Here is a 14,032-nt window from a genome sequence, read left to right as displayed (position 1 = left end):
ACGCGCCGTCGTATAGTCATCTCGTACATGGCGGGGAAGAATTATTCATTTAGAAAACATCTCTCTCTCACACACACTACAGATTCGTAGAAACACATACCTTGTGTTGATTAATAGAATCATTTCATGTATAGGGATATGTGTGTAAGTATATGTATTTATGTACACACCCCAATAATATATAAATATATATATGTACACAAAAAAAGATTTACAAAGTCGCCCCATTTCACCATCAATGCGTACCATGAATAGAACCAGGAAAAATTACACACGGTAAGCACGTTAATGTCTGTATGTTTATGCGTGAGAGAGAAGTACAAAGTTGAAGAAGGGGTAAGCAACCACTTTCTTGCAATATTCTTCACCTCAAATGCACATGGATTTTTGAATATCTTACTATTATCTCTTTCTGTCGCACACAAAGTTCCCATTTTTGTATGGGTTTTTTCGTTTTTCTTTATTTTCGACGGCACATGTATTCATCTGAGTCCTCTTACCTCAAATACATTTTCTATTCGCTCAAAAAACTTGGCCCATTGGTATTTTTTTTTCTTTGTCTCAGCAACTCTTAGAGATTCTTTCAGATCTACAGTGAAAAGTTTTGGGACATTAATGAACTTAAGCTTTCGTTCTTCATCAAGTAGAGAAGTGAATATCAAATAGTTATTGGAATCATCAAAGGTCAGCTTTTCAGGTCAGTTTGATTTTTTATTTTTTTTGCATGGCTTCATGCTTTTTAATCTTTATTTCGATTGGCAATGCGTGTTATTCTCCATTATCTTATCACTGCTATGTTTTAATAGAGAAGCTCGTTGAATCTGTGATACGAACCTCTGACTTCAAGTTTCTAGTGTTTTCCATTTTCGTTGCCTGGGGAATGAACCGAGATTTTTTTGTTGAACATTTGAACTTGATGACATTCATATTTATAGCATGTTTGGTTTTATTTGCTGGAATCAAAGTCAACTATGAACGGGGATGAATCAGAAAAGAAATAAACAACTTTGATTAATGGTTAATTATGTTCATTTCATTTTATTCTAATGGAAGTCAAATCTTTTATTTTTGTAAATCAATTGTATTCTCTTGATTTTTGGTATAGAAGTTCATAGCTTAGGTATTGTGAAAATTCGTGATCGAACTTTGTAGGGAGTGGAGGGTGGATTTTTGACCAAACATGACAATTTTTTTCTTTTCTATTTGTTTCACGGGTGGATTTTGTTCAAAGGCATTGGAAGATATTGTTTCTTGATTAATTTATCGAATATTGTTCCTCATTACTGCTATCATCGATAAGTGATGGTTTTTTTCCATTGTTTTTTAGTCTAGTTTTTACTTTTATTTTCCTACACAACTTTAAGTTGAACCATCAGAAATGGATTTGTTTGCAATGTTTAGGACATCAAAACATCACGCTGTGGCAAGAATCAGCCTTTATGAGTTGAATTCATAGTCAGATCGATAGTAGAAGTCGTCCCTTAGATTTATCAAGCTGAACTTGAAAATGGGTTGTGACATGGAGATTGATCAATCGGAAGACACGGAAATTGTCCTATCTTCCATGTGGCCAGAAGACATGAATGAAGCTGGAAGGCAATTTAATGTTGAAAGGCCAGGAGCAGATCAAGATATGCTGGAAGAGGTTGTAATAAACAAGGAACCAAACATAGTCGATTTTAAGCGCCTTATGGAGCTAACAAATTATAGTGACAAGGGTAACTGGCAATTGGCAAATTTAGTTAAGAACTGGGAATATAAGCAGGCTAATGCGGTGCGCCTTCTCAGAGAGGAGCTTGACAACCTTAGCAAACAACAGCAAGAAGTTGAACTCAAGAAGTTGGAGATATTGGAGGAGCATCGGTTTGAGCGAGATGGATTTGGTGGCGATAAGCGCCCCATTTCTATCCTTGATGAAAATTTGACATATTTATATCAACATTCTCCTCAGAGAAAGAATGCTATTATTTTCCGAGATGAGAGAGTTGAATTAGATGCTGAATATGACAGTATAAGTTATTGGAAACAACGTGCCATGAGTTTGGAGAAGCTTCTGGAGGCTAGTGTTCGAAGAGAGCAGGTATTACTTGAAAAACTTCAGGAAAGTATCGAAAATCTTGAAAGGCAATCCTCTCCCGTTGCGGAATTATCCCAGGTTTTGGCGAGAGCTGACAATTTCTTGCATTTTGTCCTCCAAAATGCACCAGTTGTGATTGGACACCAAGTATGCTTTTTGTATAAATTTGTGTAACAGCCTTACTCTGTCTTGTTTTTGTGAGTTCAGATTAAAACACTTAACTATTCATTCGCTTTCAAGAAATGGTCCACGTCTTTTACTCATCTCACATTTAATGCAAATCATCATTTTGGTTTTTAATCAAATATGTATTTACAGGATAAAGAACTGCGATACCGATTCATCTTTAACCATTTCCCAAGTTTGCGTGAGGAGGTGACTATCCCTGATTTCATAATGTCTATTCAAGAAATTGATCATTTAGTTATTATCATTTTTTGGCTGTTTTTATAGGACATAATAGGAAAAACGGATGTGGAGATCTTCAGCGGCGACGGTGTAAAGGAATCTCAAGATTTCAAAAGAGAAGTTCTTGAAAGAGGATTGCCAGCAAAAAGGGAAATCACCTTTGAGACAGAGCTGTTTGGTTCGAAGACGTTTTTAATTTATGTTGAACCTGTTTTCAGTAAAGCTGGAGATACAATTGGTGTAAATTATATGGGAATGGAAGTAACTGATCAGGTAATTCCACTTTCTGAATATTCGAGATGTGCAGTCTAGTTTAACCTCCAAACAACCTTTACAATACACCACATCATGATTAGAGGGCTGCTCATTGCTGATTATAAAGGGGAAATAATACTTATTTTAAATGTTAGTGTCATTTTGTAACAATAGCAGTTTCCCTTGGGTTGCGACGGTCGCCCGGAATCACGAGGCTATCGTGTGCATAGAGTTTGAAACACGGTGCATAAATTGTTGCGTTGTTTAAAGAATTCGAGTTGCAATATTATCATTTAATGTAGCTTTTGGTGTAGTGCAAGCGCTTGATCCTATAACTTCTGTTTCTTACTCTTGTGGTTGTGATTGTGCCACAGGTGAGGAAAAGGGAGAAGATTGGGAAGCTTAGAGAGGAAATGGCTGTGCAAAAAGCGAAAGAGACAGAACTCAACAAAACAATACACATTACGGGTAAGTGAAATTCATACTATTTACACAAATTCGTTTCATTTATAGTTTAAACTCGACTCTCATTTCTCCTTTCTATTAATGTCACAGAGGAATCGATGCGTGCAAAACAAATGCTAGCAACCATGTCTCATGAGATAAGATCTCCACTATCTGGAGTCGTTAGCATGGCGGAGATTCTTTCCTCGACTAAACTCGAGAAAGAACAGCGACAGATGGTGAAAGTAATGCGATCTTCTGGTGATTTAGTTCTTCAACTAATAAATGACATCCTCGATCTTTCCAAGGTCGAATCAGGTCTGACTTTGTACCTTTTCTTATCAAATCTTACTAAGATATGTTGAAATTCGAATAAATCAATCTGTGTTTAAAAAACTGATTTCATTTTTTTTAGGAGTTATGAAATTGGAAGCTACAAAGTTTAGACCACGAGAGGTAGTAAAGCATGTACTCCAAACAGCAGCAGCGTCAATACAGAAAATATTAACCTTGGAAGGAAATGTAGCCGATGATGTTCCTGTCGAGGTAATGGATCCTCTTCTCTTGAAGCTTGTCGAGAATGGGCAGGCCTATTTGGTTGTAGGTAGTAATGAGAGAACTCTTGAAATTTAGGTTATTGGAGACGTACTAAGGATTCGCCAGATTCTAACAAACTTGGTTAGGTAATTAAAGCTCGAAACTTTCATTAGATTCTAAATATGTTCTATAAAGTCAAATTATGTTGTAAAAGATTGCCAATGTTTAATCTTTAACAGCAATGCCATCAAGTTCACTCATGAAGGCAAGGTTGGAATCAACCTTTGCGTGGTCACTGAGCCGCAGAATGTAATCAAACAGGACTCTCAGAAGATTTCTTCAAATCAAATGACTGTCACAGAAAGAACTAGGAATGATTCATCTACATCTTGGGGAAAAGGAGATCAAAATGACAATAAATGCGGGCGTGTGGATTCTGAAGACATGCATCGAGACAGTAAACTAAGTGGTAATCCCGGTGGACCAGTAAAACTTTCGGTTTCAATGGAAGAAGATGAAGAGATTCACCCCAATACCGAAGAAAAAGTAGTATGGATTCGTTGCGATGTCTATGACACAGGGATCGGTATACCTGGTATGTCTTGAATTGGTGTCCGACTTTCTTGAATAAACATTAATTCCATTTAGTGAATGTAAATGTCGATATATTTTACAACTCTTTTCAACCTTTGTGGAACAGAAAACGCTATACCAACTCTGTTCAAGAAATACATGCAAGTTGGTTCAGATACTGCTCGAAAGTATGGAGGGACTGGATTAGGCCTTGCAATATGCAAACAACTGGTAATATGATCTGAATCTGTGAAATATGTCACTTCACAAAACAGTTTTTGATATTTTGTTTTGGGAATCTAGCAAAAAAATTTCCATCTTGGTTCACTAGAAAGCAAAAAAAAGTTATTCTAAGCAGTAAATATTCTGTCGTTTAACAGGTTGAGCTCATGGGTGGTTATCTTACTGTATCCAGCGTAGAACAGTTTGGATCAACATTCACCTTTATCATACCTTACAAAGTTTCATCGATTTGTGATGGTTCAGATGACCCTGATGAATTATCAGATTTAGACGACCAAGATGTTGCTGACGATGATGATTCAGGTTCAGGTTCAAGTATTTTTGTGTTTCAACCAAGAAATTTGGGTTCTTTATTTTCATCCCAAAGTTCTGGAAGGATTCAAAAGCTCACAACAAATGGTTTTGTATTTAATGCCTCGTCTAAGTGTAATGGACTGTTCGAGGATTCCTTGTCCCCTTCTAGTAACATTACATATAAAGAGACCAGTTCGGAAGAAGATACCTCTTCAGCGCAGAATATATCTGAACTCCATGTTAGCTTAGGTCAGAACTTGGGTTTGGGTAATGCAAATTCGGCTGCAGCATATGAAGAGGGTAGCAGTAAAATGAATGATAGAATACAAAAGCATACAGGTGAAGTCTTGGAGACTAGTGTTCACTCGGAAACAAATCAGGCACCGGCTCGAGAAATTCTGAAATCTGAGGTGAAACCAAAGATTCTTCTTGTTGAGGACAACAAGATCAATGTGATCGTAACAAAGTCGATGATGAAGCAGTTGGGCCACAGCATTGATGTGGTAAACAACGGTGCGGAAGCTGTTCGTGCGGTTCAACAGCAAGATTTTGATCTGATTCTAATGGTATGAACAAAATATTGTTAAATTATAAATACTACTGTTACTTTTATCTCAGGATAAAGTTGAGCTTTTAAGGATCAGAAAAAGAGGCTACAAAAAATGTTTTATGCTAAGACACCGAAAAATGTGAATATTTTATGCAGGATGTATGCATGCCTGTGATGGATGGTCTTCAAGCTACAAGATTGATCCGATCTTTCGAGGAGACTGGGAGTTGGGAAGATGCATTGAAGGCAGGAATCGATCTACAGTCGCCACCACCACATTCTTCACCAAATTCTCGACTAGAAAAATCAAGAAAAAGGATCCCTATCATTGCGGTAAGCACTCAGACTTCTCTTAGCCCCAGCAACTGCTATATTTTTTGCATCATTTAACGCAAAGTTACCTCGGTATCAAGTCATCTTACATGCCAGGAAAAACAATTTTTGAACATCCTCAATTGGGTTCGAGTCGTTCTCTTAGAAATTTGACTGTTGTTCTTTTGCAGATGACTGCAAATGCATTATCAGAGAGTGGCAACGAGTGTTTTGCGAATGGTATGGATTCATTTGTGTCGAAGCCGGTTACTTTCCAGAACTTGAAACAATGTCTAAGCCAATATTTACCATAGTCAAAGTTATTAATATGTATGAATCTTGTAAATGAACTAGCTAACAAAGTTTTGACGCCAGTGTATAGTGTTTGTTATTTTAGAAAGAAACTTAAAAAATTAGAGTTCTGTTAATGTACACAGATCTTTCATTGGAGGAAGATTAATCATTGTAATAGAGGAAAGTTTTGAGTTGTAAAAAAGTTTACATATTATGCTCTAAAAAACTTGAAAAAAAAATTTGGACTAAAATTTATGAATTCTTTTCATCAATTGAATGCCCTGTCTGCACTCATTTTGGTTTGGTTGCAGATATTAGCGAATATCGACCACCGTTTCGCGAAGGAAATAAAATATTTCACAATTCAAAAAATAAATACAAAGCCCCATCTTTGAAAAGCTATTTGTAGATACTATTATGTCACTTTTTATGTTTCCTAACAACAATAATGCTAGAACAATTCGAATTATATAAACACAACAAATTTATTTGAGGAACAAGCCAATTATAGAACGAGTAGCAACATTCATCTATCAATCTTAACGAAAATAATAAAGAACTGATGACAACTTCCATACTTTCTTGATCCTAACCTGCAGCCCACCTCTCCTTGTTCTGATTCGAATGAACAAGCTCAGGATATTTCACTTTTCCCGGGATTTATCATCGAATTCCCCTCATCTTTGAAAACTTACTGTGATACTCTTGTCCCACATAGCAATTTGGATTAATCATTTTCGTAAAACGAGAACGAATATGAAATAGTTCCTATAGGGGCCCATTGTGCAGTCACGCAGCAGCGGGCCCGGGCTCGGGGCGTGACAGAATTGTATCAGAGACAGTCACAGACATGGAACACCGGAAAATAAGTGCTATGCGGGGCAAAGTGCTACGTGCATGAGAGCCACCTCTTGAATCTGCAGGTCAAAGTATTACATGACGGGAGCTACTTCTTGAACCTGTAGGAGTCACCTCTAGATTCTCGGCGCTGGTGGATCGAGGAGTAAGGCCGCGACGAGGACGTAGCGTTCTAAATGAGGGGTGATTGTGATACCCTTCTCCCACATCTTAAAAATGAAAGATTTAAAATGATTTTATAATGGCTTACAATGGAATTCTATAGCAACTTGAGTTAATCATTTTCGTAAAACGAGGACGAATACGAAATAGTTGCTATAGAGGTCCATTGTGCAGTCACGCAGCCGCGGGGCTGGGCTCGGGGCGTGACACTTACTTGATATCCGTTGGTGTCCGAAAATCTGGACTCGGTCAGCTTGCATTGTTTAGAGAAATCACGGAGAAAGTCGATGGGCAGGTGATTGCAATGCTGATCTCTCCATACAATCACATCCACGGTATGCAACTATAAAGAAATTCGAAGCAATTGAACACAGTTGTCTCTTTTAATTTTTTGGTTTTTTTTTAAAAACGAAAGTCATTTCGTTTTATGGATCGTCGAAGGATCGGTTGGGGATGCAGTTGCCATACATTGCGAAATGTCGTATGTCATGTTCATGACATATTGAGATACACACAAACATAATTTATTTATTTATTTACTTTCAAATTTTACGTGCCATTTATTTAAACGTATAACTAAGGTAATTAATGAGTGTGAAAAAGCTTGGCCATATTTCATTATAATAATTATCTATCTGTATTATTTTTACTTGTAACTCATTTGTGCTTATTTTTTGCTCAATATATTATATTATTAAAAGTTTTGAAAAATCTAAACAATTGCAATAATATATATACCAATTTGTTCTCGAATTTATGGAAAATCGGAAAGCGATTTAATCGATATGAACAAAAGTTTCTATTTTAATGTAAAAGGCGACGAAATTATGCATATAGATAAATAGAATAAATATTATGCGAAATGCGATCTTCATTATTATTATTAATTCGACGAATCATATCGGGTATTGTTAATACATGGAAATAGAATAATTACATTGATATTATCGCGCTTATGATGAAAAATTATAGTAAGATGTCGCTCTATATAAACGAACCAGTCGCTCCTCGCTTATACAACATGATCAAGTATTTCTTTGAAATCACTACACATAAATTGTATCTTTATCGTCTATTTGACAGCCTTCGAGTACTCAAAGAATGGATCAAACATGTATCTTGCATTTGTATAATGTGGTGATTATTTTACAAAGAGTGCATTACTGGCCGTGAGTACAATTTATTTCTTCATTCCTTTATTTAATCGACATTTAGCCATTTTATTCTGTAATTATTTTCATTTTTCCTGATAGATGGCACATTGATTAATTGATTGATAAATTTCTAGTCATGAATGAAATTTATTTGAATCTCTAAATTTAAAATTGGTCTGTAAACTGTCGATAATATTGATAAGTCGGTGAAAAAATAAAGAAATCTGATTTTTTTGAAAAAAAAATAGAATTTTATTATGAACTGCAAAATAAATTTTACAGAAAAAATAATAAATTGTCGGCAAAAATTTATGTGAAACGGTCTCACGGCTCGTATTTTGTGAGATAAATCTCTTATTTGAGTCATTCATGAAAAAATATCACTTTTTATGGTAAGAATATTATTTTTTATTGTGAATATCGGTATGGTTGACTCGTGTCACATATAAAGAATCGTGAGATCGTCTAACAAGAGAACTACTCTAAATTGTGAGGTTATATATATAATTAAGTAAGTTGACGTCACAAAAAGTGTCCTTAATTATCCAAAGTAATATTCACTCTACAACAATATAAGAATTTTAATAATCAGATATCTTATGTTGATTATTTCAACGGAAAAACTCCAGAGTCAAGAAAATTGAAGAATTTGAAATAGATTATTGGAAGATTAATATATTGTTATTTAAAATCGAGTATAATAATCATAATTTCCCACACAATATAACAAAAGCTTGACCAATTTTCTACATATTTCAAAATTCAAAGGAAAATATTGCAAAATTAAATACAGATGTCACAATTTGTTCATAAAATCAGAAGTCAGGATATAAGTTTAATTAGAACAATCCAAATAAAAATGATTTCTTGCCATAATATTAAAACATATCTCACATTTCATGCACAAAATTTAATGTAAAAAATTCAAACTCCATCTATAAATACTTGTCCATTTTCTCTAATAAAATTATTCCACACAATATCCCATAGCAAACCAAAAAGAAGTAAAGCAAAAAATTTCAGTCCCTTAGCTTGCTAACATGAAGGGCGAGGGAAGCAGACAATCGAGAGGCCGACAAAAAATCCCGATGCAACTGATCGAAAACCAAGATGATATGTACGCAACATTTTCGAAACGGAGACTGGGAATCTACAAGAAAGCCACTGAATTATGCACTCTGTGCGATGTAGATATCGGTATAATCATGTTTTCTCCAACTGATGTTCCTTATTCTTTCTTCCATCCGAGGATGGACAGTGTTGTTTCCAGGTCCATGAACCCAGGTCAGCCGCAGTCAGATTTTGACCGCATTATTGATTCTCATACCCATGGGAAGGTTGAAGGGATGAACCAGGAGCTAGACAGGATTATAGCTTCGAAAGACGCTGAAAGCGTACGGTGGCAGCGAGCCATGGAAGAGATCAGAACTCGGAATATATGGATGCGCCAGCGGTTGGACACGCTCACCCTCGAACAAGCTCTTTTGTGGAGGGCATGGTTCAAGGAGTTGAAGACTCGGGTTACTCGGCGGATCGAGCAGATTAAGAACCAGGCATCGAGTTCAGCGATGCCTCCGCTGCCTCCTCCGGACGCTGGAGAGAATGTGGAGGACATGGTGGTTGCGGCTCGAACTGAAGGTGCTGATAATGTTCATCAGCCAGCTGTCATGCCGCCGGGTCAATTCGGATTTCCTGGACAAACGTCGAATGACCCGAACCTTGGAGGCGGAGCTCCTCCCGCTCTGTACTATTTGACTCCTCCTCCTCTGGAAGAGCAGAATATGTTCGCCGGTGGCACGGGTCCTTCGCAGGAGCTTAATTTGGGTCCACCGGGTGGTGCTCCGAGTTATACCCCGTACTATGTGCCACCCCCACCGCCACCCGATTTCTTAGCGGATCCACAGTTTTACTTCCCTCTGCCGCCGCCGCCGCCGCCGCCGCCTGATCCAGCTTCTGGTGCTCCGTCGAATCAAGATTAAGCTTGCCCTTCCAATTAGGGGTGTTCCCCGCTTGATTCGGTTCGATTTTTTTATTTGAGTTTTAGAAATATATAATATTTTGATATACAGATTATTTTTCTTCGGTTTGAATTGATTTTCTATCAAAACAGATAGATTGTTTCGATTTTATATAATTATTTTAATTAATAATATAAATATATTGTAAAATATAATATATTAATTTTTTCAATGATTTTTTAGTAAAATATTTAAATATAAGATCTAAATTAATTAAATAAATTAAAGATTATTCAAAATAATTTTTTATTCACTAGATATCATATCAAAATATATAATAAAAATTAAAATTTGACATATATAATTCGAAATCGAGCCAAATAAACTTCGATTTTAACATTTATATCCAAAAAATTCTTCTTTCGGTTCGGTGTTCAATTTTTTCGATTTGTATTTTTGATTTTATCTAAAATTTAAACCCCCAGTTTCCAATCAGAAGGACGATGCCGCTTAGTGGTCAGTCAGATGTTCGTTTTATTGCAAAATTTTAATATATATATTTTTTTACTTTGTAGAATTTTGCATTTGTAAGAATGGTTTATTTCATGTGTTGTCTCTTAATTTCTGCTCTTCAATATAATTGTGTTATTGGGCTCAAAGTTTACTTAGCAAAATCATTATCCATAAAGAAATATTAGAAGTATATGGGAGGGGAAAAATTCATTCCATGAGGAAATTGCAAAAAATTAAAAATAATATGGATATATATACAAGGTAAAAAAAAAGCGTAAATACAAAATAAAATATTCAAAAAAGGAGTTTGAAGTTTGAATTATGTTCCTATTGATGTTATTTTATGTCCAAATTCTATGGCATACTAGTAGATAATTTTGTCTTGATTATGGCATAAAACAAAGACACTTAATTAAAAGCTAAAGATTTGTAAACTTAATTTTTCTTATTTTCTTTCCAGCTAGTGTAGAAATAAATTGCATAAAATATTGATATTATATCATTACTTTTGAGCATGTTATGCCTGCACATTGCAAGATACTATTATTTTATGCAATTGAACTTTGTGCAAAAAAATTGAAAATTACATTGAAATTATAAAAAAAAAGTTTTAAAATTATTTTATAAGATTTTATCATTTATATGAAGGTTTATGACGATTTTGAATGAAAAGTAAATAGTTATTTAAACTTGATCAGATTCGAATAAAATTGAAATGATTTCACGAACCAGTAGTGAGACTACTATAATAGAGTTTTCTTCAATATCTAATATTAAATAAAATAAACGTATATTAAATATCAAATAAAAAGTTATCAAAGTTAATCATTAATAAAAATTAATGTTTGATAATATAGGAAACCAGATTATAATGCGCATGCCACGTACCGCAAATCATTTAAACTCGACAGGGAAAATACCTGAATGGAATCAAATGTAGCTTACACATCACAGCACAACGTTAAAATTTCAGATGAATCCTATGTCGATCCAGTAAAGCCCCTCGTTGCTCACTCATCTTTTGGAGCAGAATCTAACATAGTAGATGGACTGACTGTCAGCAAAGTATTCTAGATGTTTGACGTTAACACCATACTGCAAATTGACATAAAAACAGTCCAACCAATATAAAGCAAACGGTTGTGAAACACACTCGTTCACTCAAGATTAATACAACAAAAGGATTAAACATTTACAAGGACGAGAGCAAGTTTAATAACATGCCATCTTCAAAAAAAAAAAAAACACATGCCAGTAGCAAATATGGGCGTTTGTGTTAGTTGTCCTACATCGGTTGGATAAAATACCTGTGAGTTGTACATATGGTTTTGGAGAATCATCCCCCCTTGAGCTAGTTATTGAGTTTGTGTTAGGTCCAAATTCCAATCTTAACGTGGTATAATAATATATTTGGGAGTTGCATATATGGACTTGATAATCCTCCCTCCTTGAGCTAGCTTTTGGGGTCAAATTAGGTCCAAGTTCCAATCTTAACATGGTATCAGAGCTCAGGTTCCACTGTTAGGTGTTAGACTGTCAATAGTTGGGTCACCCGTTCTGCCCATAATTGGGTCAATGTAAACTTCACGCTCCAAATGTTCATTCCTGGGCGTGAGGGGGTGTGTAAGTTGTCTCACATCGGTTGGATAAAATACCTATGAGTTGTATGTATGGTCTTGGACAATCCTCCCTCATTGAGCTAGCTTTTGAGGTTGAGTTAGGTCCAAGTTCCACAATCTTAACATATTGTAAATGAAAATATAGTGGGTACCTCCCGCAAAGCCTTGGAAAGATCATCCATGGTCAAGATGAGACGCTTATCCTGTTACCAAACAAACGTTAAAAGTTGTAGATAACCACAGGAATTAGGAAGTGATACCCATTTCACCTTTTGCTGCTTATCTCTCTTGTCTTTAACTATAGATGACTGTCTAGCCTTGCAATGCCTGAAGATAAATATTAATTCACGTAGCATTATTGATAAGAATGAAACTGGAAACGAAATTTCGACCGAAAGAGAGATATTCAAAATGACACCAAGTTACATAAAATGGAGAACATACTGAAGTGTATCAGTAGCAACATCTGCTATGAATTTCTGAGTGGCAACTGCTACCGCCTACCAGCCTCGTCCTGAGAAAGAAAAGGAGGCTGTGAGAAACAAATCATATGCATGCTTATGAACACAGCAAAAGTGATAAACAAAAGGCCCAAAAAAACAGTCAAGTATTTCACTATAACAAATGAAAAAAACAGGGAAGCATGGGACGTAAACAAGTATAGTTTTCTCAAGGCGTGGGACGTAAACAAGTATAGATTCCAACTCTAAAGTAGTTTACAAAACCTCTTTGACGATAACCTAACAAGTCACAACTAAGTAAATTTGTAAAGAACAAGTAAATTTTTCTCAAGGCAGACGCCATAGGAAAAAGTAAAAAAAAAAAAACGGTACGATGGGAGCAATTAAATATTTTTTTTTTAAAAAAACATAGGTATGATCATTCAAATGGAAAATAAATCCTGTTACTTTATTTTCCTTTGACTCCAGGTTAAGTAGAGCAAGAAAGGAGAAGAGTACCTACAATCGGACATCGGGACACTGGAAGCCATTTTTTGCCAGGTAATGCTCCACCAATTCATCAGGAATCTGTACATCAATATAAAAATTGTAATTAATTTAAAAATAACGGAAAGATAATCGTATAGTTGACTAGATGTAATGGCTATCACCGTGGCCGTGTAGTCCATCAAAGAGGCGAGGAAATCGGTGAGTGCAGCATCATCGTCATGGCGGCCGTCGTTCGGTTGCGGCTGGCTGCTTTTGCCGTTCATCGTTTCGCCAATTCTCCTTGTTTACCTCGTGTACGGGTGGCGCGTGGTACGCGGAGAACACCGGAGATCAAGTAGGGCAACGTCGTCAAATCATACTCAGTAGCGTAATTACTTTTGCGTAATTACTTTTGCGCAGCTATCTTATGAAACGATATCACAAATCTTTTATTGATGGATCAAGTCTATCAATATTAACAATAAAAATTAATACTAGTAGTATAAAAAATAATATTTTTTCATGAATGAACCAAATAAAAGATCATCTCACAAAATACGACCCGTGAAATCGTCTAACACAATTTTTACAATTATTTTTTTAGAGTAATTTCGGGTTTAGGCGCGGACATAACGAACCCTATTACAAGATAAATTTATTATTTTTTTTAAAAAAAAACAAAATCTGAATTTTATTTTGTTTATAGACCATAAACCAAATCAAAATTGATGGGATCAATTAAATTAAATGAAAAGAACATAAATATAAAAATATTTATAATTATATTAAATATCAAATAATTTTCATTGCCTGACCAATTAATTAGAGAAATCACCATTAATCGTTAATTTT

General features: G+C 35.4%; 2 protein-coding genes and 1 pseudogene across 2 annotated transcripts; 2 read left to right on the top strand and 1 right to left on the bottom strand.

Moving 5' to 3' along the window:
* Nucleotides 1-232: 232 nt before the first annotated feature.
* LOC142545238 (histidine kinase 5-like) lies at nucleotides 233-6,187 on the top strand. Its single transcript, XM_075652288.1, has 13 exons — nucleotides 233-697; nucleotides 1,402-2,224; nucleotides 2,396-2,452; nucleotides 2,531-2,758; nucleotides 3,115-3,208; nucleotides 3,296-3,502; nucleotides 3,600-3,730; nucleotides 3,818-3,867; nucleotides 3,961-4,316; nucleotides 4,422-4,525; nucleotides 4,675-5,397; nucleotides 5,538-5,714; nucleotides 5,885-6,187. The coding sequence occupies exons 2-13, from the start codon at nucleotides 1,508-1,510 to the stop codon at nucleotides 6,005-6,007; spliced, it is 2,967 nt and encodes a 988-aa protein (XP_075508403.1). The 5' UTR covers nucleotides 233-697; nucleotides 1,402-1,507; the 3' UTR covers nucleotides 6,008-6,187.
* Nucleotides 6,188-9,027: 2,840 nt separating this feature from the next.
* Nucleotides 9,028-10,343, top strand: LOC142544530 (agamous-like MADS-box protein AGL29). The gene has a single exon (XM_075651570.1). It carries the CDS (start codon nucleotides 9,202-9,204, stop codon nucleotides 10,138-10,140), a length of 939 nt encoding a protein of 312 aa, XP_075507685.1. The 5' UTR covers nucleotides 9,028-9,201; the 3' UTR covers nucleotides 10,141-10,343.
* A 151-nt stretch (nucleotides 10,344-10,494) lies between these two features.
* LOC142545085 (transcription initiation factor TFIID subunit 10-like) lies at nucleotides 10,495-12,748 on the bottom strand (annotated as a pseudogene).
* Nucleotides 12,749-14,032: the final 1,284 nt, after the last annotated feature.

The sequence above is a fragment of the Primulina tabacum genome, chromosome 5, assembly GCF_025594145.1.
Source record: "Primulina tabacum isolate GXHZ01 chromosome 5, ASM2559414v2, whole genome shotgun sequence".
In the NCBI taxonomy this organism is placed as follows: Eukaryota; Viridiplantae; Streptophyta; class Magnoliopsida; order Lamiales; family Gesneriaceae; genus Primulina; species Primulina tabacum.
Note: the sequence above shows the minus strand (reverse complement) of the source record. Positions and strands in the feature narration are given on the sequence as shown.